At 38.4% G+C, this 23,603-nt stretch overlaps 1 protein-coding gene across 2 annotated transcripts in view; it reads left to right on the top strand.

The window, feature by feature from the left end:
- LOC122816454 (cytochrome P450 3A9-like) overlaps positions 1-23,603 on the top strand; it is a 473,820-nt gene that overhangs the window by 323,933 nt on the left and 126,284 nt on the right. The window contains exon 13 of one of the 2 annotated variants that reach the window (XM_044089261.1): positions 4,453-5,283. The exons of the other annotated variant lie outside the window; for it this stretch is intronic. Within the exon in view, the coding sequence (XP_043945196.1) occupies positions 4,453-4,542 (90 nt within the window). The 3' untranslated portion in view covers positions 4,543-5,283. Of the gene's footprint in view, positions 1-4,452; positions 5,284-23,603 lie in introns of those variants that run through there. 2 annotated transcript variants of the gene reach the window in all.

Genomic DNA, 23,603 nt, shown 5'->3' with positions numbered 1-23,603 from the left:
CCTCATCACAAAAGGTTTCTCATCCAGAAAAAAAAGAGGTCATTGTTCCCCTCTACTCATCACTCATTAGACCCATTATAGAGTACAATGCCCCTTTTGGTATGCACCTCACAAGACATCTACAACAACTGGAAAGGCCACAAAAATACCTCACAAAGAAGATTACTGGCCTCAAACAGATGCCCTACGCAGACCGTCTCAAAAAACTCCAGCTTTACTCCGTCGCATATCGCCTTCTCAGAGGTGATCACTGCCTATCATACAAAGCTATGTCAAACCCAGAGCTGTTGGACATACTCCACTTAAAGAAATCCTAATCCCTCTGAGCTACACGCTCTAGGGACCTAAACCTTGTCACCACATTAAACAGAACATGCCGGAGGGATAGATTCCTGTCCCAGAGACTTCCCATACTTTGGAATAAACTATTTATATCAAACAAAGCTCCTCATTAGCACTCTTCAAGAAAAATCTTGATGATTGGATGGGAAATAGGAAATTCACCCCAGGGATCACCTCTGTGACTCTGCTCGACAGTGGCACAGGAAAATAATTTTCTTGGGTGGCAAAAGCCAGGGTACCTTTTTGGCTGGGCTTGTATAAGCCCCAGGGCCAATAGCCTAGTACCTACCTATGAACCTATGAACCTATAAAACTATGTTGAAAACCATGTTTTCTGGAAGTGAGAGAAATGTTGAGTAACAGAATATCTATCTATCCTGAAGAAAATGAATGGCTTAGAGGATTAAGGCTAAACAAGGTGGTTATTGAATAGACAACATTTTCTAATAGGATAAAGCATATGCTGCCCTGGTAAGAATAATGTGTAAAAAATTCTAAAACATTATTAGCACTGATATGCAAATAAATGGCAGTCAGGTTTATATTCTGTAGTGGCATTATCAGCACTGGATGTATAAAGGAAGGTTTCTATAGTGACATTGTCAGCCCTGGATGTATAAAGGATGGTTCCTGTAATGGCGTTGTCAGCACTGGATGTATAAAGGACAGTTGCTGTAGTGGCATTGTCAGCACTGGATGTATAAAGGAAGGTTGCTGTAGTGGCATTGTCAGCGCTGGATGTATAAAGGATAGTTGCTGTAGTGGCATTGTCAGCGCTGGATGTATAAAGGATAGTTGCTGTAATGGCGTTGTCAGCACTGGATGTATAAAGAAAGGTTGCTGTAGTGGCATTGTCAGTGCTGGATGTATAAAGAACAGTTGCTGTAATGGCATTGTCAGCACTGGATGTACAAAGGATGGTTGCTGTAGTGGTGTTGTCAGCACTGGATGTATAAAGAAAGGTTGCTGTAGTGGCATTGTCAGCACTGGATGTATAAAGGAAGGTTGCTGTAGTGGCATTGTCAGCGCTGGATGTATAAAGGATAGTTGCTGTAATGGCGTTGTCAGCACTGGATGTATAAAGGACAGTTGCTGTAGTGGCATTGTCAGCACTGGATGTATAAAGGAAGGTTGCTGTAGTGGCATTGTCAGCACTGGATGTATAAAGGATAGTTGCTGTAATGGCGTTGTCAGCACTGGATGTATAAAGGATAGTTGCTGTAATGGCGTTGTCAGCACTGGATGTATAAAGGACAGTTGCTGTAGTGGCATTGTCAGCACTGGATGTATAAAGGAAGGTTGCTGTAGTGGCATTGTCAGCGCTGGATGTATAAAGGATAGTTGCTGTAATGGCGTTGTCAGCACTGGATGTATAAAGGACAGTTGCTGTAGTGGCATTGTCAGCACTGGATGTATAAAGGAAGGTTGCTGTAGTGGCATTGTCAGCTGGATGTATAAAGGATAGTTGCTGTAATGGCGTTGTCAGCACTGGATGTATAAAGGACAGTTGCTGTAGTGGCATTGTCAGCGCTGGATGTATAAAGAAAGGTTGCTGTAGTGGCATTGTCAGTGCTGGATGTATAAAGAACAGTTGCTGTAATGGCATTGTCAGCACTGGATGTATAAAGGACGGTTGCTGTAGTGGCATTGTCAGTGCTGGATGTATAAAGAACAGTTGCTGTAATGGCATTGTCAGCACTGGATGTATAAAGGATAGTTGCTGTAATGGCGTTGTCAGCACTGGATGTATAAAGGACAGTTGCTGTAGTGGTGTTGTCAGCACTGGATGTATAAAGGAAGGTTGCTGTAGTGGCATTGTCAGCGCTGGATGTATAAAGGATAGTTGCTGTAATGGCGTTGTCAGCACTGGATGTATAAAGGACAGTTGCTGTAGTGGCATTGTCAGCACTGGATGTATAAAGGAAGGTTGCTGTAGTGGCATTGTCAGCGCTGGATGTATAAAGGATAGTTGCTGTAGTGGTGTTGTCAGCACTGGATGTATAAAGAAAGGTTGCTGTAGTGGCATTGTCAGCACTGGATGTATAAAGGAAGGTTGCTGTAGTGGCATTGTCAGCGCTGGATGTATAAAGGATAGTTGCTGTAATGGCATTGTCAGCGCTGGATGTATAAAGGATAGTTGCTGTAGTGGCATTGTCAGCACTGGATGTATAAAGGACGGTTGCTGTAGTGGTGTTGTCAGTGCTGGATGTATAAAGAAAGGTTGCTGTAGTGGCATTGTCAGCACTGGATGTATAAAGGAAGGTTGCTGTAGTGGCATTGTCAGCGCTGGATGTATAAAGGATAGTTGCTGTAATGGCGTTGTCAGCACTGGATGTATAAAGGACGGTTGCTGTAGTGGCATTGTCAGTGCTGGATGTATAAAGAACAGTTGCTGTAATGGCATTGTCAGCACTGGATGTATAAAGAACAGTTGCTGTAATGGCATTGTCAGCACTGGATGTATAAAGGATGGTTGCTGTAGTGGTGTTGTCAGCACTGGATGTATAAAGGACGGTTGCTGTAGTGGCATTGTCAGCACTGGATGTATAAAGGACGGTTGCTGTAGTGGCATTGTCAGTGCTGGATGTATAAAGAACAGTTGCTGTAATGGCATTGTCAGCACTGGATGTATAAAGAACAGTTGCTGTAATGGCATTGTCAGCACTGGATGTATAAAGGACGGTTGCTGTAGTGGTGTTGTCAGCACTGGATGTATAAAGGACGGTTGCTGTAGTGGCATTGTCAGCACTGGATGTATAAAGGACGGTTGCTGTAGTGGCATTGTCAGCACTGGATGTATAAAGGAAGGTTGCTGTAGTGGCATTGTCAGCACTGGATGTATAAAGAAAGGTTGCTGTAGTGGCATTGTCAGTGCTGGATGTATAAAGAACAGTTGCTGTAATGGCATTGTCAGCACTGGATGTATAAAGGACGGTTGCTGTAGTGGTGTTGTCAGTGCTGGATGTATAAAGGAAGGTTGCTTAGATGTTTTGAAACACCAGATAGAGAATTGGAGAACACCTAAGTAGAGCAGTATCTGTGAGGGAAGTTATAAAGTAGAGATCAAGAAGGGTACTTTTGGAAGGGGGTGAGATGGTCCAGAGATCAGTTATGTAATACTGAAAATGTTAGATTGCTGTTTAAGGATATTGTGCTGTGAAACAAGCCAGCCAAGATTCAGATCTCATTGTAATTTAAAGCATTTTGTTGTTAATCCATGGAGAAATCCTGCTCAATAGCTTAAAAAAACAGTTACTGTCTTGGGGGAATGATATATACAGAGGCAATATACAGACTGGAATTGCCATAGGTCATTTATGTGATAACTAAGTTGGGGCCAGAGAGAGAAATTGGTTGAAGTAGATTGTACCATGGTCTGTGCATGAAATAACTTTCCAGTCAGGAGCATAAACTTTCGCCTTTTATGAGACCAACATGATTAGTGGCATGCAATGAGAACTGGCTGGTAGATAAGGGGAGAATATGGGATCCTCCTTTAGCATAGTTTCTACTATGGAGAGGACACCTGAATTGCAATGGCTTATCAAGACCTCTAATGTATCTCATTTGTTTAATATGTTTTGAGTATTAAGGGAGGTGATACAAAAGGATGTGAAAGTGGTGTGTGCATGAACGGACAGGTATGGAGATTTGATCGATTGTTGACTGGTTGTTGGGAACTGGGTTTAAGTTCTATTTCACTGTCAGTGAGAAGGCACAATGAAATCAAGTGTGATCTATTTGCTAGAGAAAAGGAAAGTGCAATGGAATATGTGTGTGTGCTTAAAGTGCACAGTAGTTTTGGCAAGGAGTACTTTGTGAAACTGAAATAATGAGAACTGGTTATACATATTCCTTTATTAAACAAGTTACACTTAGATAAAATGGGTTCCATTAAAAAAAAATCACACAGAGGATGAATATAAGGTTTGATGTTACAGAAACATAAGTAATGGGGTAAGGGGTTATCATGTATAAAAGAATGTAGCAGTCTATCTGACTAGATACATTAAGGCATTATACATATTTTCTAGAGTTTTTGTTGTATATTATTTCTTTTAACCAGGCACAGCTACTGATATTTTCTTATCTTTCTTTTATCTGTGATAGATCCCACTGGAACTAGATCCTAAAGGTTTTATGACTCCCAAAAAACCTATTGTTCTAAGCATTATTCCCAGAAAGAGTACAGAGGAATGAAAACTGAAGACCTGCAACAGTCCTGGCTGAAATACATAACCTGATCACCATTTACATTATGTTATAACATCATCTATACTATAACCATGCTACAAAAAGTATTAAATGCGTTATTTCTTTTTACTCAACAGTTTCAACACATAGTGCAAAGAGCCAGATATAGGGTTTAAAGAATCACTTGTAGGATACAGTGTAGCAAGTCCTAAGTCTATTCCTGTACCAGCCTACTTCCACAACTGATGCTTAGCAGTAGTGGACAGAGAAGAAGTGCAGAAATATTTAACAAAAGTACGGGTCACTCCATATGGGGACTGTCACATCCACGCATCCACTTGTTATTTATTCTAACTCTGATATTATATTATCTTTAGTCACACTCTGTTTTTATATGCAAAAAAAGGTACCTTGCACTCAGCTGTAAGATGACATGAACTTACTTCAGATGGGTACTAGACAGAGTATGGGTGGTACATAGCGGCTTGCCCCCAAGCAAAATCATCTATTGGAACTTTACATCTAGCCTTATTATTTTCCATTCTTGTGTACAACCCTCTTTGACATGTTGTCAGTCAGTTTGGGACCAAAAATAAAAATGTATGAATATGAAGATGGATGTCATTTGCGAATATACACCAAGAGCCTTTTAGGTTCATAGGTTCATAGGTAAGTACTAGGCTATCTGCCCAAGGGCATTTATAAGCCTAGCCAAAATGTGTTGGCTTTTGCCACCCCCTTAGATTAATTTCCTGTGCCTCTGTCCAGCAGAGCTATTAGTTCCCTGTGCCTCTGTCCAGCAGAGCCACTGCAGTGATCCCTGGGGTAAATTTTCTGTCTCCCATCCACCCGCCAAGGTTTCTCTTGAAGAGTTTTAGTGAGGGGCTCTGCCTGATGTATATTGGAATCCTGTTCCAAAGCATGGGGGGAGTCTCTGGGACAGGAATCTATCCCTCCAGCATGTCCTGTTTATCATTGTGGTGAGGTTTATATCTCCGGAGCGTGTGGCTCTCCGGGATATGTTTTTTTTTTTAGGTGGAGCTGAGCTTACAAACTGATGTTTGTAAGTAAAGTGTTACTGCTGTTGTACTTTTTTTTCACTATTGATGTACGCTGGTTGAATTCTGAAGAAATGATCACACGCTGTATGGACTTCTTGTGTTTCTGTTTGCAGTGGTACCTTATTCCAAGCAGCAGTCCTGACTGAGTACTCAAGGATGAGACCAAACTGTTTCTAAGAGTTCTTGAACAGGACATTCTGAAAGAATGAACTCCTTGAACTCTTACACGTTCTTCATATTGATCATTGCTGCAGTAGCCTTAGCTTTCTGGGTTATATCCTGCCAAGAATATAACAGCTGACCATCTTCCAAAGCTTTAGGGCACCTTCCACACACCCAAACTGTCAAGTAGCTCGAGGTGAGCTGACTGAAAGACAAGTTTGAGCATGAAGCCTTTCGGAGCTTTACTACCACCAAAGAGTACACTCTTCTGAGGCTTTTGAGGATGAACGGCTGGCTTGTGCTTTCCTTAGCTGGGCAGATAAGTTCCCTTTGGGGGGAAAAAAACTTCCATTTCTTTTTTTTTTTTTTACTGATGTTTTATTTCTTTCCTCTTCGGGTAAGACATTTTAAAGATATGAGTGTTGTGTTTTAATGAAGTGTCTCGAGACTGTAACATACCTTTAAATGGGGCACTCATTATTCTGTCAGTTTAAAAGTAGTGTTATCTAACTGATAAACACAATTTCTTCACAGAAAATATTTTACTTTAATGTGTGGGGTTGCCCTAGTGTTTGAAAGTGCTTTTTACTGTGTTTTTTCTTTCAAAAAAAATATATAACCACATAGCCACAAAAAGGAAAAGTTAAACAAACAGTCTTTGCCTCTATAGCAGGCTAGCAATTTGCTTCACCAGCCAGCAGGTGAGTGACTTCTGAGGCCATTTGTTGTACCACAGACCACTCATTTTTACCTGGGATCCCTCTGGTGTAGCACTTACAGCCACTATGGACCAGAGGGTAGCCAGGTCCTCTGCGGCTGTTGCGGTAACCTCAGTGGGCAAAGGATAACCACTCTTGTAAGTCCTGGGAGAGGGTACAGGAGAGGTTTCCCTGTTAAGTGCGAATGCTGTGCCCATTCCTGGAGAAATGGTAGTTCCCATTAGTAACACAGCTGGCCCCATTTTTCCTGTCAAAAAGAAACAAAAAAAACAAGAATGTATCTATTTCTCAAATTTCTGTGGATTGGAGTGGTTTACTAGGACTGACTCATGGGGTTTGACACATTCTATTGATACTTCTTGAAGACCAGTTTCTGGCAAAAGAATGAGGTATGCCTCCTTCACTGAAGAGCTTCAAGATTTTGAATCTGAATAGGAAGATGCAGGGATGGATTAAGGGTTTTTTCCTCCGATCTGTGATTCAGACTCAGAGGAGAGTTCACTTTCTGGTTCTTTTTGTGGGGGTTTCTTTCTCTGAGATTATTGCTAGAATGTCTCAGTGTTTTCAATGGGAAAACACTGAGGTTTCTCAGCTCCTCAAAAAAATACTACAAGTTGTTACAGAAGGCTTTTCTTGAACCTACACCCATTCATCCTGTCCTACCCACTTTAGAGGATTTGTGTCTTACTGCCTTTAATTCTTCTGATAGTCAGCCATCTGTCCCCAAAAAGGCAGACAGGAGGTAAGCTCCTCAGTCTTTTAAAATTGTATGTTCTATTCCCAAACCTGACCCAGCAGTTATAGCCTTAGCTGACACCTCTGCTACTAAGCACTTAGTTAATTCCAATCCCACACTTTCTAGTAAAGATGGGAAAATTATCGCTAGGTATGGGGAAAAAGTGTATACTTCTGCAACCTTGAATTTCAAAATTTCAAATAGTCAGGCTCATATGTTAACGTTTATTCTGACATATTGTGAACATATGAGGAATGTTTTATCTACCATTTCTTCTTGTGAAGAAAAATCTGTTTTAAGTAACTTAGTTTCTTCTTTTGCATAGGTCACTACTCATTGTATGCAGTATGTGTATGACTGTGCTGATAATTCTTCCAGGACTATGGCCACTGGTACTGTTTTAAGGAGATTTGCTTGGCTGCTTTCCCAGAACCACCCAGATGATGTTAAAAATTAGATTTTAAATTCTCCCTTGTATAGTGATTTATTGTTTGGTCCCTCTGTTGCAGATTTGATCAAAGTGTTCAAAGAATGTGATGAAAGAGCAAGATGATCCAGGGAATCACTAAGATTTTCCTGCCCTCCTATTTCAAATTGTCTGAGTGATTCTATGTCTTTTCATCTAGTTTCAGCAAAAAAAAAATGAATAAACAATCTCAACAGAATTCAGGAAAACAGACATTTAAGAAGTGGGAAGAAAGTCCCAAAAATAATTTTCAAACCTCCCAAAAATAAGGACACTCTAACAAGTCTGAATGACTATTCAAGAGATCTTGTGACCCCCTCCCACCCTGCATATTTTTGTCTTCCAGAAAGTCTGAATCTCCATTTTCTCCTTAGCAACATTTTTTTTCAGACAAATGGTTTCTGAAAATCATTCACCAGGGTTACAGATGGCAGTGCAGGGAAATTTCTACTTTCCAAAGGGGCATTCCTCATCCTGCAGATCAAACTGTTTTCTTTCCACCTATTCTTCATCACATGCTGTCCCAAACAGTAACAGATCCAGTTCCTCCTTCCCAGTTGGGGGTGGGGTTTTATTTAAGGATGTTCCTAGTTCCAGAGAAAGAAAATGTTCTGGATCTTTCTTTCCTAAACCTGTTTGTGAAACTGCCCAAATTCTTACTGATGCCACTTTACAACCTATTGGCATTTGTTTACCAGGAAAGTCCACTGGGACAAGAAGAATCTATTTTCAGTTGAGGCCCTGGGAGAAAAGCTCCACAAAAGCAATTAGTATAAAATGACATAATACTGGAACAGTTTGTATTAACAAGAAGCATAATCATAACAGGCAGTACAGATACAATAAAATACATTATCTTCCTCTTTTAAGTTTCCTGGTAACACTAGACTTAAAAGATGCTTATTATCTCATTCCTACTCATCCAGACTTCAGGCATTTCTTAAGGATCACATTATCAATTCTCTGTCTTACCCGTTGGACTATCCACTGCACCAAAAGTATTCAAAAAGTGTCTACCTCCAGTTATAGCTCATTGCAGGTTATAGGGTATCCCCATTTTTCCATATTTAGATGGCTTGTTTATCTTTTCAGACTCTTTCACAGTGTCAGGAATCTCTTTCTCTTGGGTGAGAGATCTCTTGCACAAGATGGGATTGCAGGCAAACATTGAAAAGTCTTTCTTAACTCCCTCACACAATATTGTGTTCCTGGGATGTCAGATAGACTATTCAGTTCAAAGAGCTTTTTTTCTACTGGAAAAAAATAGATCTTTATTTAGATCTGTTTCTAAGGTTTTCCACTCAGACTTTGATCACTGCGAGAAAATGTCTCAGGATTTTGGGTCTCATGACATCTGTGATTCTCATGATACCCCTGCCAAGACTCCACATGAGAAAGATAGAGTGGTAACTGAAATCTCTTTAGTCCAAGCATCAGCAGCCTTTCTCTTTTCAGATCTCATTACTGGGGTTTGTCAGAAGAGAAATCACTTGGAGGAGACAACAGGTATCCTTACATCAAGGTCTAACCTTCTCCCTCCCCGATGCAAAAGCAGACATAACACCACCAATACTTCAGGCTTTCCTTGGGGAGCAATTTCAGGAAAGATAAAAGTGTAGGGGGTGTGGGATACCAAGGACAGACACAAGACCATAATATATAAATATCAAGGAGATGTGTGCCCTGATCGAGGTGCTCAGTTCTTTGAAACGTATTTGGTCCCCGGGACTTCTTCAAGTGGTTACAGACAATACCACATTGATGTGGTACATCAACAAGCAATGGGGAACCATGACATATGCTCTTTGCAGACTAACCATGTTAGCTTGGGTATAGCCTGACAGCACAATCTCACTCTATAGGCATCATACATTCCATCAGAGCAAAACTGTGTGGCAGGCAAGCTGTGCAGGACCATGGCAGACCCTCACAAATGGAAACTAGATCCAGGGGTCGTCTTCCAAGATTTGATCTATCCATGGGGAGTTCTTCAAGTAGACTTCTTTGCCTTCTATCTGAACAATCAACTGGCAAAATTCTGTTCCAGTACTCCATGCAAGAAGACCTGGAAGACAGGTGCCTTTTCTTTTCTTTGGACAGTAATGTTCTTGTATGTCTTCCCATCCTTTCCACTAATATCCAGAGTACTTCCGAAGATTCAGAAGGAATCCCCAAGATCATTCTGGCTCAGGCAACCATGGTTCTCCCTTCTTTTGGAAATGGCCAGAAGAAATTACCACAAGCTTCCTCACAAAATAGATCTACTCACACAAGAACAGGGCTGTTACACCCCGACATCAATCATCTTTAATTGACTGCCTGAATGATAGGGTCTTAATTCCTTTAGGCACCTGTTTTCTGAGGATATGCAGCAGGTACTGAATGAGACAAAAAAGCCTGCTACTTGAAAATCATATATTAGCAGGTGGAAAATGCTTTCTAGGTGGTGCCAACAACATAATCAGCACCCATTCTGTGTTAGTTGTGCTCTAGTCTTACAGTATTTTTATGAGTTTCTTTCCTGTGGCTTTTCTTATTCCTCTATCAAGGTTCATTTATCAGCCATTTCAATATGTCTGCCCATGGATCTTCCTCTTTCAAGGCAGTCACGTGTCAAAATGTTCTTGAAAGGGGGTTTTCATAAGAGTTCTCCATGTAAACCAGTGGCCCCTCCTTGGGATCTTAATTTTGAGTTAGTGAAACTAACACTTGAGATTTTTGACAGGGGCTCCCATTGCCTGTTTACTGCCTTGCCTTTTAGTTTAGCTACTGCATTCAGGGCATTTGTAGAATGCCGGGCTAATCTGGTTGAGGTTCGTAACATGAAAAACAGCTTTAATGATTGCTCTGACCTCAGCAAGAAGAGTATCTGAGTTGCAAGTTCTTATGGTTAGTCAGTGCTACCTCATTTTCCATAAGGACAGGGATTCTTTGAGAATTATTCTTTCTTTTGTGCTTAAAGTGGTATCTGAGTTTATTTTAAGCCAAACTGTTCATCTTCCCATTTCTTTCCTGACCATAAAAATGAGTTAGAAAGGATACTCCATACGTTGGATGTCCACAGACAACTCAGTTACTATTCTGACAGAGGTAAATCTTTCAGATCATAGGCTCAGTTGTTCATTTCTTGTGAAGGTAGGAAGAAGGCACAACAGGTGTCAAAACAGACTGTTTCCAAATGGTTGTCTAAGGCTATTATCCTTTGTTATACTCACCATGATGAATCTATTCTAGGCAGAATCAAGGCCCACCCTACAATGACCATGGCTTCTTCTATGGATTTTTAGAAAGGGTTGGATTCTAGAAGTATTCTAGAATCTGCTACTTGGTCCTCTGTACATACTTTTACAAAGCACTATAAGCTAAATTCCTTCTGTAGGTCTACATCATGCTTTGCTAGGATCATTCTCTAGGGGCTCCTGGACCCTTCTCCTGCCATCTCCCAAAAATTATTAGCTATGGTAATCTAACCAAGTAGATATTCGAATGTTCACTGCTGCAGTATCCGCTCCATCCCTCCATCCCCCTTGTTTTTTGGTGTGTGTTTTTTTATACCAGGGTGTGAAAATTTAGTTTTTTTTACTTTGACCCTTGTCCTTTCAGGGCTCAGCTTCCCTCTCTCTGCTGGCAGGTACGCTCTGAAGGATTTTGCACCCAAATGTGTCTTTTAGATAGCTCAATTTGAACCGCGAGACCATTTTGGTGCATGAAAGATGCCCTGAAGCTTTGGAAGCTGGCCTACTGTTATATCCTTGGCAGGATGTAACCCATATAGCTAAGGTTACCGCAGCTGTGATTATTCAAACATCTGTTATGGTAAGTTCAACTTATAGAACTGTACTGTGTGAATGCTACAACATTAATACTTGTTTCTGCTTTGGTTTAAGTTCTCCAAATGTTTAGGTTTTGATGTACCATGAAGGCAATGGACCCTATTCCTAAGTGAGGCCATAATTAAAGTTCATGAAATCAGTTTTACTTCAGTCTTTGACATCTGATACGAGTGCTCTTCTCAACAACTGTAATGTACCCAGAATTGCCTCTTTTAGCAATTCTTAAGGGATTACTTTTATTTGTGGCATTATTTAGGTATGTACACTGTTCCTGTGTTGTTCTGTGGAATGATCTGGAAATAACATACCCTCACTGAGTGTAATTGCAGCTAATTGTTTATAGTGAGAGCAGGACTATAATATTACAATATACATGGCACTTTAAAAATACTAATGAGGTACTAATCAATAAATCCTGCATGCAACAACCAACATGATAGGAAATGCAATATGTGACATAGCTTGTTATACGTTATAATAAACCTCAACATTTTGTTGTTGTATTTGTTTTTATAGACTTATTTGCTACACTTGAGTGTCTGATATAAAAACATCAGCAAACAATCACAGGAAAATATTTATCAGGATGCATCCCTTATACCTTTTATAGTGTGGTTTATTTTTCAAAGCTTTAACAGCTGTAAAATTACATATGTTTAATACTTTGTAACAGGCATTAATCTATTTACTGCTTGTAGATGTTTCACTCCCATCATTTATGCCATAGATTAAATTGTGTTAGGTTTGCTACTCTATTTATGGCACAGCATTGCAGTCTCAGTAAACAGTCCTTGTTTTGCGGAGTTTATACCTTAAACTTGTATGTCAGCAAACTTTGCATATCTAACAGCAAAACAGAGTTCAAAATACTTTTACGGAAAATGTTAAAATTACAATATGTACTGTAGTGTGTTGAGTGTTTTAACACCTCAATAAAAACAAATTTTTATTAAAAGACTGTTAAAGTCACAAACTGCTTTTGTGTGTTAGAGTTTTTTTTTTACTGAAAATTAAATTTTGTTTTAATTGTGTTGCTTTGTTTATCTGAGTTTGATTAGCATGTTAGTGCACCAGACTGTGTGAAGTTGTGTTTCTGACTATGGCTTGTATATCTGTAGTGTAGATAACATAATACAGCATCTTATGGAGGTATAAGCAATATAGTGGGACTGAAACATGAACAGAGAATAGTGACAAAAGAGAAAAAATATTTAAAATAAAAATACTGTCCCTGTACAGCAGTGCTCATACTGTGTAAAATAATGTAGACAACTTAGGGTAGCTACTGTAATAAACTTTTTTCTACAGCCTAAACAAGACAGTGCAATACTACAGCGGTAGCATTCTTGCTTCACAGCAAGAGGTTTTCTGGTTCAATTCTCAGCTGGGGTGCCTTATGTGTGGAGTCTGCATGTTCTCACTGTGTTCATGGGGGTGTGCTCTGGTTTCTTCCCATGTTACAAAAACATTCGTCTGGAGCATTTCTCCCTGGGCCTCTGCTGAAAATTGGATTTGTTCCAAGTTGGACTTTCCTGGTTAACAAATGTTAAATAAATATATTTCAGTTATGGTAATACTCAAGATGTGGACCCTACAACAAAGTCCATGCAAGTCTGAATGTTTTCACAATGATTGCCATCATGGCCTCTCATATACTGAGAGCACCTTTGTGTTTACAAGTACCTTCCAACAATTTTTTAAGTTAAATAATTTTAAAAAGTTAATACATGTTGTCAAACCACAGCAGATGTATTGTTTGTCAGCTAGTCACCTAATATGTAATTAAAAGTAAAAAAAAAAACAATAATTCTGTAATTGGACAACAATCTTCAACCACACTTCTTAAAAATAAAATCAAAATCTGATGACAATTCTGTGATTAAAAAAAAATCACTACTGCATATGAAGTCTGCTGCTGTGCTTTGTCCCCCCTCTTTATTATTAAGGAAACTGTATGTACAGTGCAACAATAAAGGCAGATTGGTATACAACACTATTGTCTCTTAAAACATAAACGTTACTACAGATCATACAGTGACACAGGAGGAGTGAGGAAGATGAAGTGTCATCCTGTGTGGGTGCTGAACATTTAACACATAGTTAAACAGTCTGACAGTTTACAAGCTGTCATTAAATGGTCATGTACAGACTGCTTGTTAATTGTCTTTTGAATCCATCTTTTTAAAGTAGCTTGCGAGTTGTCTGCAATTAAAAACAATTTAGAAGCTGTTTGCAAATGATTACAATCATTTAGTGACAGCTTCTAAACCGTCACACTGTTTTATTTTTAAAAAGCAGTAAAGAGATTGACATATTAACAAGCACTTTTTGAATAAACTTACTGTATTGTCGTTATTAATGCAAGTTATTTTTTGTATTTTCTGTCCTCTGCCCTTGGAGTATTTTCCAAGGTGTTAGCTGCAGTGAAAGAACCCTTGACAGGCAAAAACGTGCACGTGTTCTCTGACCTGGATGGCTGTCTGCTTTTACCTTATCAAGGAATTTCATGGGAGTGTATTGGCCTGGATACTTCAGTGGTAGCATGTGCTGTCGCTGTCTATGAAATAAGAAGTCCACTCTAAGTTAGACTCAGACAGTTGCCTTTATCAAGACAGAACTAGGAATTTCTCAGTGTCAGTTACTTCTGCCAAGAGAGCTGACCAAGAAGAGATGGCCTTGACATGCTGAGTAAGGATGCAGTGGAGGGTATAGGACGGGAACCTTTTGTGCTGTCTGGGCCTCATACTGGCTGTGATTTTTATAGCACCTTTTGAATTCCTAATGATATACGTGTTGCCGTAGACTGTGGGATGCCACTGGCTTCAGAGTCATCACTTACTTAGGGACATTTGCATGGTATCATACCCCTGGCATTATTCTGTGGGGTAGTGAAATATTGGTACCTATATCAATGTAGGCCTTCTCTTATTGCAAGAGAACATATTACAGGTTCTGATGGTGGATACTTTGCTAAGGATGTAGGGAGCACAGTGGTTCCTCAATGATACAAGTGAATTGTATTTCCTTGGAGATGAGGCTCTATATAAAGCAGCTGAAGATGTAAGTAATGTTGCTTTGCCTGAAGCCTGTGGAATTGGAGTCAAAACTTGAGTCCATAGTACTGTAGTCCAGCAATCAATCCATGGTGTAATACCAGAACAAATAGCATCACATGCACACATCTGTACTACATTATCGCATACTGAGCAAGTCATGTACTATATTTATAAAAGTCCAAGTAAGACTAGGGTGTGAGTCATGTGACATGGCTTGGCTCAGTTGACTGTAATAAAACTAAGCTGTGCACTCAGTAACCCCAATATGCTGTCCTGAACTGTTATGGCCTGATCTAGCACACGGTGACCTAGTTAGCTGCCTAAGTCCCAGTGCTATCTGGTGGGCCCCATAAACATCAGTGTTACAAGAAAATAAATGCCCCACTGTGTTCCATCCACATCTCTCAACCAGATTTTACCTGGGTCTCATTGATTTATTTTCTGGAAATAACTGAAGATTGAGAATAGTTAATAGAGATAGTGACAGTCATTAGAGTTTCATAGTTCTTATTGTTTAGAAAACACATGTTGATGCAAAACCTGCTGTTCTGTTAAAGTTTTAAAGGAACTAAAGTTGTCTGCCTCTTATCTGTCTGTGTTTTTGCAGAATGTCTGTGATGCTGTCTCTTATTTACTCCCTGTTCCTCGTTAACTTTTTCATTTTTTGGCAAATCATTTGGTATTACAGTCAGCCATAGTTCTTATTGTTCAGAAAATGAATGTCTTTCCAACATGCTTTTCTGATATTTTTTTAAAGTGAATTAGAGTTGACTGACACACAAGACTGAGCTGTTAATGAACTGCTTCCTGCAGCAGAAAGTACAGGGCTTGATTCATTCTGTCATTTGTCTGCTGTTTGACTTTGACCAAGTTATTTAAACAGGCAGCGCTCACTGTCTGTCCTGACAAGAGGCACTTTGTCCAGTGCATTTACCCACTTAACAAATGGATAGAAAAAATCATTTAAAATTGTCCCTTTTTAGGCCTTTGTGTCCCCACTAGTTTGGACTTTGTCTAGAAATCATGAGAAAATAATGTCAGGGATATTTTGTTTGATCTTTGTAAAACTTATGACTTTCTGGCAAATTGTTGTGAACTGACTGCATTCACTACATAATGACAGACATGTGAGTTTCAGTCTTTATATCCTTCAGAAAATTCTTGATAATGCAACATTTGCTATTCTAGCACTTTTCTAAGTATAGAAGATAAATATTTAAAATTTGTTACTGATTTGGGGCCTTTGTTTCTGATTCTTGAGCTAAAAAGCTTAGAGGGCAGAGGGGAGCAGTTAGCTGACATATATTTCTAGGCCATGACTTATTTATGTATTTACTCATTCACTTGATCTCAAGCAAATATTTGAGGTGTACAGTCATGCAAGTCATTGTAACTGAAGTCTAAGTGTGTGTGTGTGTGTGTGTGTGTGTGTGTGTGTGTGTGTGTGTGTGTGTGTGTGTGTGTGGTGTGTCTGCATGCAGAGGGCATAGTTTTCAAATATTCCTGAATTTCACTCATATTTCTGGTCTGTTCCTCATAAAATTCCTGCCTTTCTAGTAAAACGTTTTGGATTGCAGTTACTAAATAATGACAGGCATGTGAGTTTCCGATGTCATATCCTTCATAAAATGCTTGCTAATGCAAAATCTGTTACACTGGCAATGTTCTAAGTATACAAGAGCAACATTTAAAATATTGTCATGATTTTGGGTCTCTGATCTCTGATTCTTGAGGTAACAGGTTGGAGGGCATGAGGTGCAATGGGCTGCACTTAATAGTTCTAACAGCAGCAAACTGAAATATACGTCTATGTCATTGTTTATATATTCAGTCATTTGACTGGGAGCAAACATCAGAAGTGTGCACAATCATAGAGGGGCTATAATTGATAGCTACGTCAGATTTTGTGTGTGTGTGTGTGTGTGTGTGTGTGTGTGTGTGTGTGTGTGTGTGTGTGTGTGTGTGTGTGTGTGTGTGTGCGTGTGTGTGTAAATATTCGGTTCTTGCATCCGAGAGGAATTATCATATAATGGAAGGAATTGATTGTAGTATACAGGAACATCATTATACGATCCATGTTATTTGGGAAGATTTTTAGTTTCCTTGTTTTGTTGACTGTTGACAGTATAATTATTATTTGGCTATGAATAAACTGAACAGCACGATGTCTATGAGTTTAATGTTAATATTGTAACTATGAATATTTTTTAATTTAGTTTCCTTTTTGCAGGCACTTGGGTGTTCCATGCATTGTGTTGGGCTACAGCAATTTATCTGACACTCTGTGCAGATGAGTTAGGCCTGTGAGCTGTTAAAGAGCTGCTTCATGTTGTGCAGCATTTGATTCACACAGCCTTCTTTGTCTACTTTGTGATTCTAACCAAGTCACTTCTCTAGATGGTGCTCCTGGGCTGCCACTGAAGAAGGAATACTTGTGCTTAGTGGGCTGTCCCAGACTATTAGCAACTGCATTACACCTTGTTTTGTGACCACCTGCACCCTTCGCATAGCCACTAAGTAATACTTCACTATATGTTATTTGACTATAAATCCCAGCATGTTTTTTTATTGTTCATGCTAATTACTTTTTTAATGTAACAGTTATATTTTTCAACAAATGACCGTCAGTGTTTTGCTGTAAAATTTAAAGTGCAAGTTTAAAGTTAAATTCAAACCCATTTGGTCATTGTAAAAGTAAAGAAGACAATAGTATACATGTTGATAGGTTTAAACAGTGTTTTATGGCAGCTGAGGATAAACAGCCAAGTAATGGATATTGGTATGACTGAGTGCTGTTGTTCATTAGCCTGCTTAGGGCCCATTTTGTCCATCATCTGGCTTTGGTTCACTACTTTCACTAGTGGATCTGATATGGTGTCAAAACTGTGGAAGCATTTCAATAGATATTCAAAAACTATAATACTGGTTAAGAAGGTTCAATTTTTGGGGCTTGTTTTGGTCTTGCTCTTCTGAAGTCAATGTTCCCCATTTGATGTAGCTTGAACAATACCCATAAAAATACATTTTCATCTGTGGGAGCTCTGTCATCTCATTTATTTATTTTTATTTTGATGAAAATGTTTAAATTAGTTTGTTTAATCTACATTCATTTTGCACTTGACACAAATTCACTTGATTTTTACTCCACTAAGCATTGAGAAAAAAATTTCACAAACATCTTCAATTTTTAGTTTGAGATGATGACCTGAAACAAACAGTATCTCTGAAGTTAAAGGTGAACTTCTCAGAAAAGTCCTGGATTTGACATTTTGAGTTGTCTTATTGTTATGAACATTACAGACAAGCCAGATCAAATCCAGTGTTTCACTGTTAGTGGCATTATGGACAAACCAGATCAAATCCAATGTGTTATATTCATTCATGTCACAGACAAGGATGTAATGAATACATTTTAAAAAGGAAAAATACAAACTTGCAGTAACAGAATGCAAATTATAGGCATACTGTGAGCCTAAGAAGAAGCTGCCATATGTCATGCATTATTTTTCATGAGAAATCAAGCAGTCCAGAAGACAACTGATGCCTGTTTCACTGAATTATAACACTGAACAACTTGAATCTTGTGAATTGGCTCTTTAATAAGAGATTGAAATGTCTGTTGAATAGGGAATAACCATTTAAGGAGTAGACTATTAAGAGAAATTGACTTAACACTGAAAAAAATCCATAAATGCATGTTGTGCAAGCACATTTTTGTAATGTGCTATTATAAAGTATTACAAAGGAAATACAGATGATTTGTGAGATGATTTGTGGAAAATAAAATTAAATCCAAGGCCGAAAATGATAAAAATGGTAACATTAAAAACAAAAAATGCTGTGTTGTAGTTGAAATTTTAACAATCTCAATTTGCTTTGCTTTGACTACTCAAAATATCCAGAAGTGGCTGAACTAAACGACCCCACAACATATACTATAATCAGTGCATGGACATCACAGCACATTGCATAATCAATGCATGGTCACCACAGCACATTTGGTAATCAATGCATGAACATCACAGCACATTCTGTAAATCAATGCATGGACACCACAGCACATTCTGTAATCAGTGCATGGACACCATATCACATTCTGTAATTATTGCATGAACACCATATCACATTCTGTAATTATTGCATGGACACCACAGCACATTCTGTAATCAATGCATGGACAACACAGAACATTTTGTAATCATTGCATGGACAATGCAGCATGTTGTATAATCAGTGCATGGACACCACAGCATCATTCTGTAATCAATGCATGGATACCATAGTACATTCTGTAATCAATGCATAAACACCATAGCACATTCTGTAATCAGTGGATGCATGGACACTACAACACATTCTATAATCAGTGCATGGACATCACAGCACATTCTGTAATCAATGCATAGACACCACACCACAACACATTAAGTTATCTATGCATGGACACCAGAACACATTCTGCAGTCTGTGCATGGACTCCACAGCAAGTTCTATAAACAATGCTTGGGTACCACAGCACATTTTGTAGTCAGTGCATGGACACCGCAGCACATTCTGTAATCTGTGTATGGATACCACAGCACATTCTGAAATCAATGACTGGACAACAGCACTTTCTGCAATCAGTACATGGACAGCACAGCACTTTCTGTAATCAGTACATGGACACCATAGCACATTTTGAAAACAGTGCATGGATACCATGGCACATTCTGTATTCCATGCATAGACAATGCAGCACATTCTGTAATTAGTACATGAACACCGCATCATGTTCTGTAATCAATGGATGGGCACCTCAGTATATTCTGTAATCAATGCATAGATGGCGCAGCATATTCTGAAATCAGTGCATGCATGGATACTACAACACATTCTATAATTAGTGCATGGAAACCAATCTTTGCCTAAAACAGTACATCAGAACAGGTTACGTCTGTCAATTTTCCACAGTTTAAATGCCAAAAGTTTTAACATTTTGCAAGAAAATAGAAGTTTGGACATCATGTCTAATCCAGGATACCCACTAACCAATGGTCAGAGTAAAAAATATATATCAAAACAGTCAAACAAAATCCTAAAAAAAATGAAATTCATCAAATTTGAACTTTCACTTGTCCCTATTAGAATACAGAAAAGGCTTCTACACAATGTGAGCCATTCATGAACTTAGTTGCTGATGTGGGTGAAGCTGAGAAGAAAGCTTTCTACATCATTTGCTCTGTTAGTTCCAAAAGTAGGGAACCAGCAATGCTCCAATTCATTATTTAGAAACATTGCATAACTGCAGCACAGGAAAGGTTATCTAGATCAGTGAGACAGGAAAGCACTACATGATTACATTGACATGACATGGCTCCTGTTTTGAGCTATGATAGTATGTCACATGTGTAATGCTGAATTAAGAAAGAGTGCCCAGAAGTTGTGCATACACTCACAACAGTACTGTTGTACCATTTAAACACATACACACCAGTTCTGTTATACCATTTAAACACACTCAGCATTACAGCTGTAAAATTTATTGGGGTATCCTTGGTGCAGGTGTCTGAAGACTATGCAGAATGATGACAAGATATAGTAATATATGAATCATTCTGCACCACACAGTCCACATCATGATAATGTTTTAGCCATTTGCAGAAGGCGAAGAAATGCCAGAATAAAGCACAGGTACAGCTAATACAAATTTGAGTGATGTGACACACATTGTGATAGGACAGTGTAGTATGAGAGATTACTTGTGAAGTGATGCTCAAAATCTCAGCCTGCATGCAATGATATAGCAAACTAAGTATGTCTGTATAATGTGGTATAGTGGATAGTTAAAGAGTACATAGTCCATACACCAAAGCTTAGAAACAACATATGGATATTGTGGAATAACACACACATCACAGTGCAGTAATCAAGGATGTTGAGCAAAGTTTACTGCACACAAAACCTAGATAAATGCAATAAAAATTAATGGCATCCACTCTTTCTGCATCCTGTATGTTGGTAAAAGCTAAAGACCTACCTTGGGTCAAAGGTTAAAAGTAATAAATAAGCATGAAGGAAATATGTAGATTCACAAAAGGAGCACATTTTATGTTAGCACAGGATAAAAAATGTGCATACTATGGAGATATGCCTGCAAAAGCAAATGAGTGCAATTTATTTATTTATTCATTTGTATTTGAAGACTGTGAAATTCCAACTTATTATATGTTATTTTCAGCACAGGCCTAAGAAGAAAAGCTCCACAGATAAAAATTACAATGTTATAAGCACTGAGTGACATTCTAGTATGAGTAAACAAGCCTGTTAAAGATATTAGTGGGCAGACTATATGATATAAGATTTTGTAGAAGCTTTATGTTTATATACTTTATAAACTTTTCGTGTAGTTTTGCAAAAGGGAAAAAAAGTTAAATAGAACAGAAATTATATAAATTACACATACACTCACTCGAGTGTCTGCGCATATTATATATATATATATATATATATATATATATATATATATATATACATTTATCTATATATATATATATATATATATATATATATGCACCACTGCATCAAACAACAAGTGTCCCAACACCTGTAGACCAATGTCATAATTACCAAAATTAACACATGCTGTGCATAGTCTGGGGATTACCCCAGAACAGACTAAACCAAAAGCAAGTGCTTTTGCAGGGGACAAGCACCCCTGAACCCCCCATACCCCTGATATATATATATTTATATATATATATATATATATATATATATATATATATATATATATATATATATATATATGTGTGTGTGTGTGTGTGTGTGTGTATATATATATATATATATATATATATATATATATAAATATAAATATATATATATATTCCAAGATCACAAAATACCTGGGGAAAGGAACTTTTCCCTTACTCAGGGATTGCTGATCTCACACACCTGCCAACACCTTATTTCTGTCAGTCAAAAGGGGTCACTCAACAGGGTGTCAGAGCACTTGCATTTTGCTCCAGTGCTCGGCACCCATATATATATTTGTATGCAACTATATGCCCTTGCTGATATACAAATTGCTAACAAAATTTCATTGACTGCACAGTCAGTCGAAAATACGTAAAACAAAAAAAGGTATTTTTTGCAAGAGGGCAAACCCTCCTGCAACCAAGATATGGGGGTGCTGCAACCTCACCCCCATCCCTGGTGTTTATGATTGTATGCATATATGTGTGTGTATGTATATCAACTCTGACATCACACAACAGTAAAGAAAAGGGAAAACTCCCAAAAGCCGATTACCTGACAACCTTGAACTAAGTCCAACCTCACGTTTGACGTAGAAAAATTTCGCAAGTCATGCTTCAGCTAAGTAGTACATCGCAGTAACACATTACAGAGTATAAAGAGCATATTATCAGTTGTAGATGCTACCATTGTATACATCTAACATGAAGGCAGAACCAAGTCCCAGCATCTGATAAAAGTAACTGCCAAATAAACACCAAAAATCCAAAGCATAAAAATTGTCAGGAACGCCACAGCTTCACACAGTAAAAGTATTTATTTGTAAAAATGTACCAGATAGGTGCTTTCATGTTGTAAAACCAATGCTTCTTCAGACCATAAAAACACAAAATCACAGCTCATTTCAAAAATAGATGTTCAAATCAGCTATGTTAATTCATCACTTCATTAAACAAATTTCCATCCTTTCAATACAGGTTTTAAAGAGACACAAGCATTAATACCAGGATGCTTATCAGCCTGTAGCCTCAAGATCCATTTAAATTCTACTGTTTCAGTAGAGTTAGTGAGATCACCCCCCCACCGGTGACCCACATGCACTATTTGTAGTACTCTAAAAACAAACTCATGTCCAGCATTTTCTTTAATATGTTTAGCTAGTGCATTGTTCATATTGCAAGTCCTAATCTCATGAGAATGGCTAAAAATTCTATCTTTTAATCTCTTATTGGTCTTACCAACATAGAATCATGTGCAGGACTTGCATGTGGCCAAATAAATCACATTTACTGTGCTACAATCTGCATAGAATCTGGGACTAAAATATATTTAATCCGTGGATGTTTAAACACTTGTTCCTGTGAAATATACGTACAAGCTCTGCAATGCCTGCAACTGTATGTACCAAGTCTGGCAGATAGCAAGTTACTAGTATTACAATTCCATGTATACAGTTGACTTTTCAAGTTTAAAAAATGTTTCTATATAAAAGAGGGATTGTTCCAAACTATTTCAGCTGTCTTGTTCTCACTTGTGAGTATTCCCCAGTTGTTTCGTATAATATTACATACAGAGCCTACATCATTTGTGTATTTCAAAACCAAATCTGAGTTTGCTGACAAAGCTTCTATCCTTATGTGCACTAGAAGCACATCTAGACAAGTATGGGGCAGCAATGGTTTTTATATCCTTGACTACCCTCTCTTTATGCTGTATCAGAAGGTCCTTCTTATAGCCCCTTTTCAAAAAACGGGGACTCAGTGCATCAATGTTTTCATGAAATGCTTCCTCTTGTGTGCATAGCCTAGAGGCTCTCATGTATTGGCCTCTTACTACATTAGGATATATATGCCTGGGGTGCATACTATCAAAGGACAAGTAACTATTTTTCTAACATCCCTTTCGGAATAAATTGGTATCTATCTGACCCATTTGGTTAACCATTAATCGTAGAGCCAAAAAATCTATCTCTTTCTGTGACATGGACAAAGTAAACCTCAAAAATTCAGTGGTATGGTTAATGTAGTGAAGAAAACCATACAATTCTTCTTGACCCCCCCACAAGATAAAAACATCGTCCACAAAATGACGGTAAAATCTAATGTGTGGTCTGTATATGTTGCTATTCTCAAGCACAAATTGTTCCTCCCATGAGTTCATTACTGCATTTGCATATGAACTTGCACAGGGGGTGCCCATAACCACCCCCCATTTTTTTGTATATAAGCAGTCACCATACAAAAAAAAATATTGTTTAAAACCAAATCCAACAAGCAGCAAACCATATCAACCTAAC

The sequence above is a fragment of the Protopterus annectens genome, chromosome 12.part0 (assembly GCF_019279795.1).
Source record: "Protopterus annectens isolate FY-2018-M chromosome 12.part0, PAN1.0, whole genome shotgun sequence".
Lineage (NCBI taxonomy): Eukaryota > Metazoa > Chordata > Ceratodontiformes > Protopteridae > Protopterus > Protopterus annectens.
Note: the sequence above shows the minus strand (reverse complement) of the source record. Positions and strands in the feature narration are given on the sequence as shown.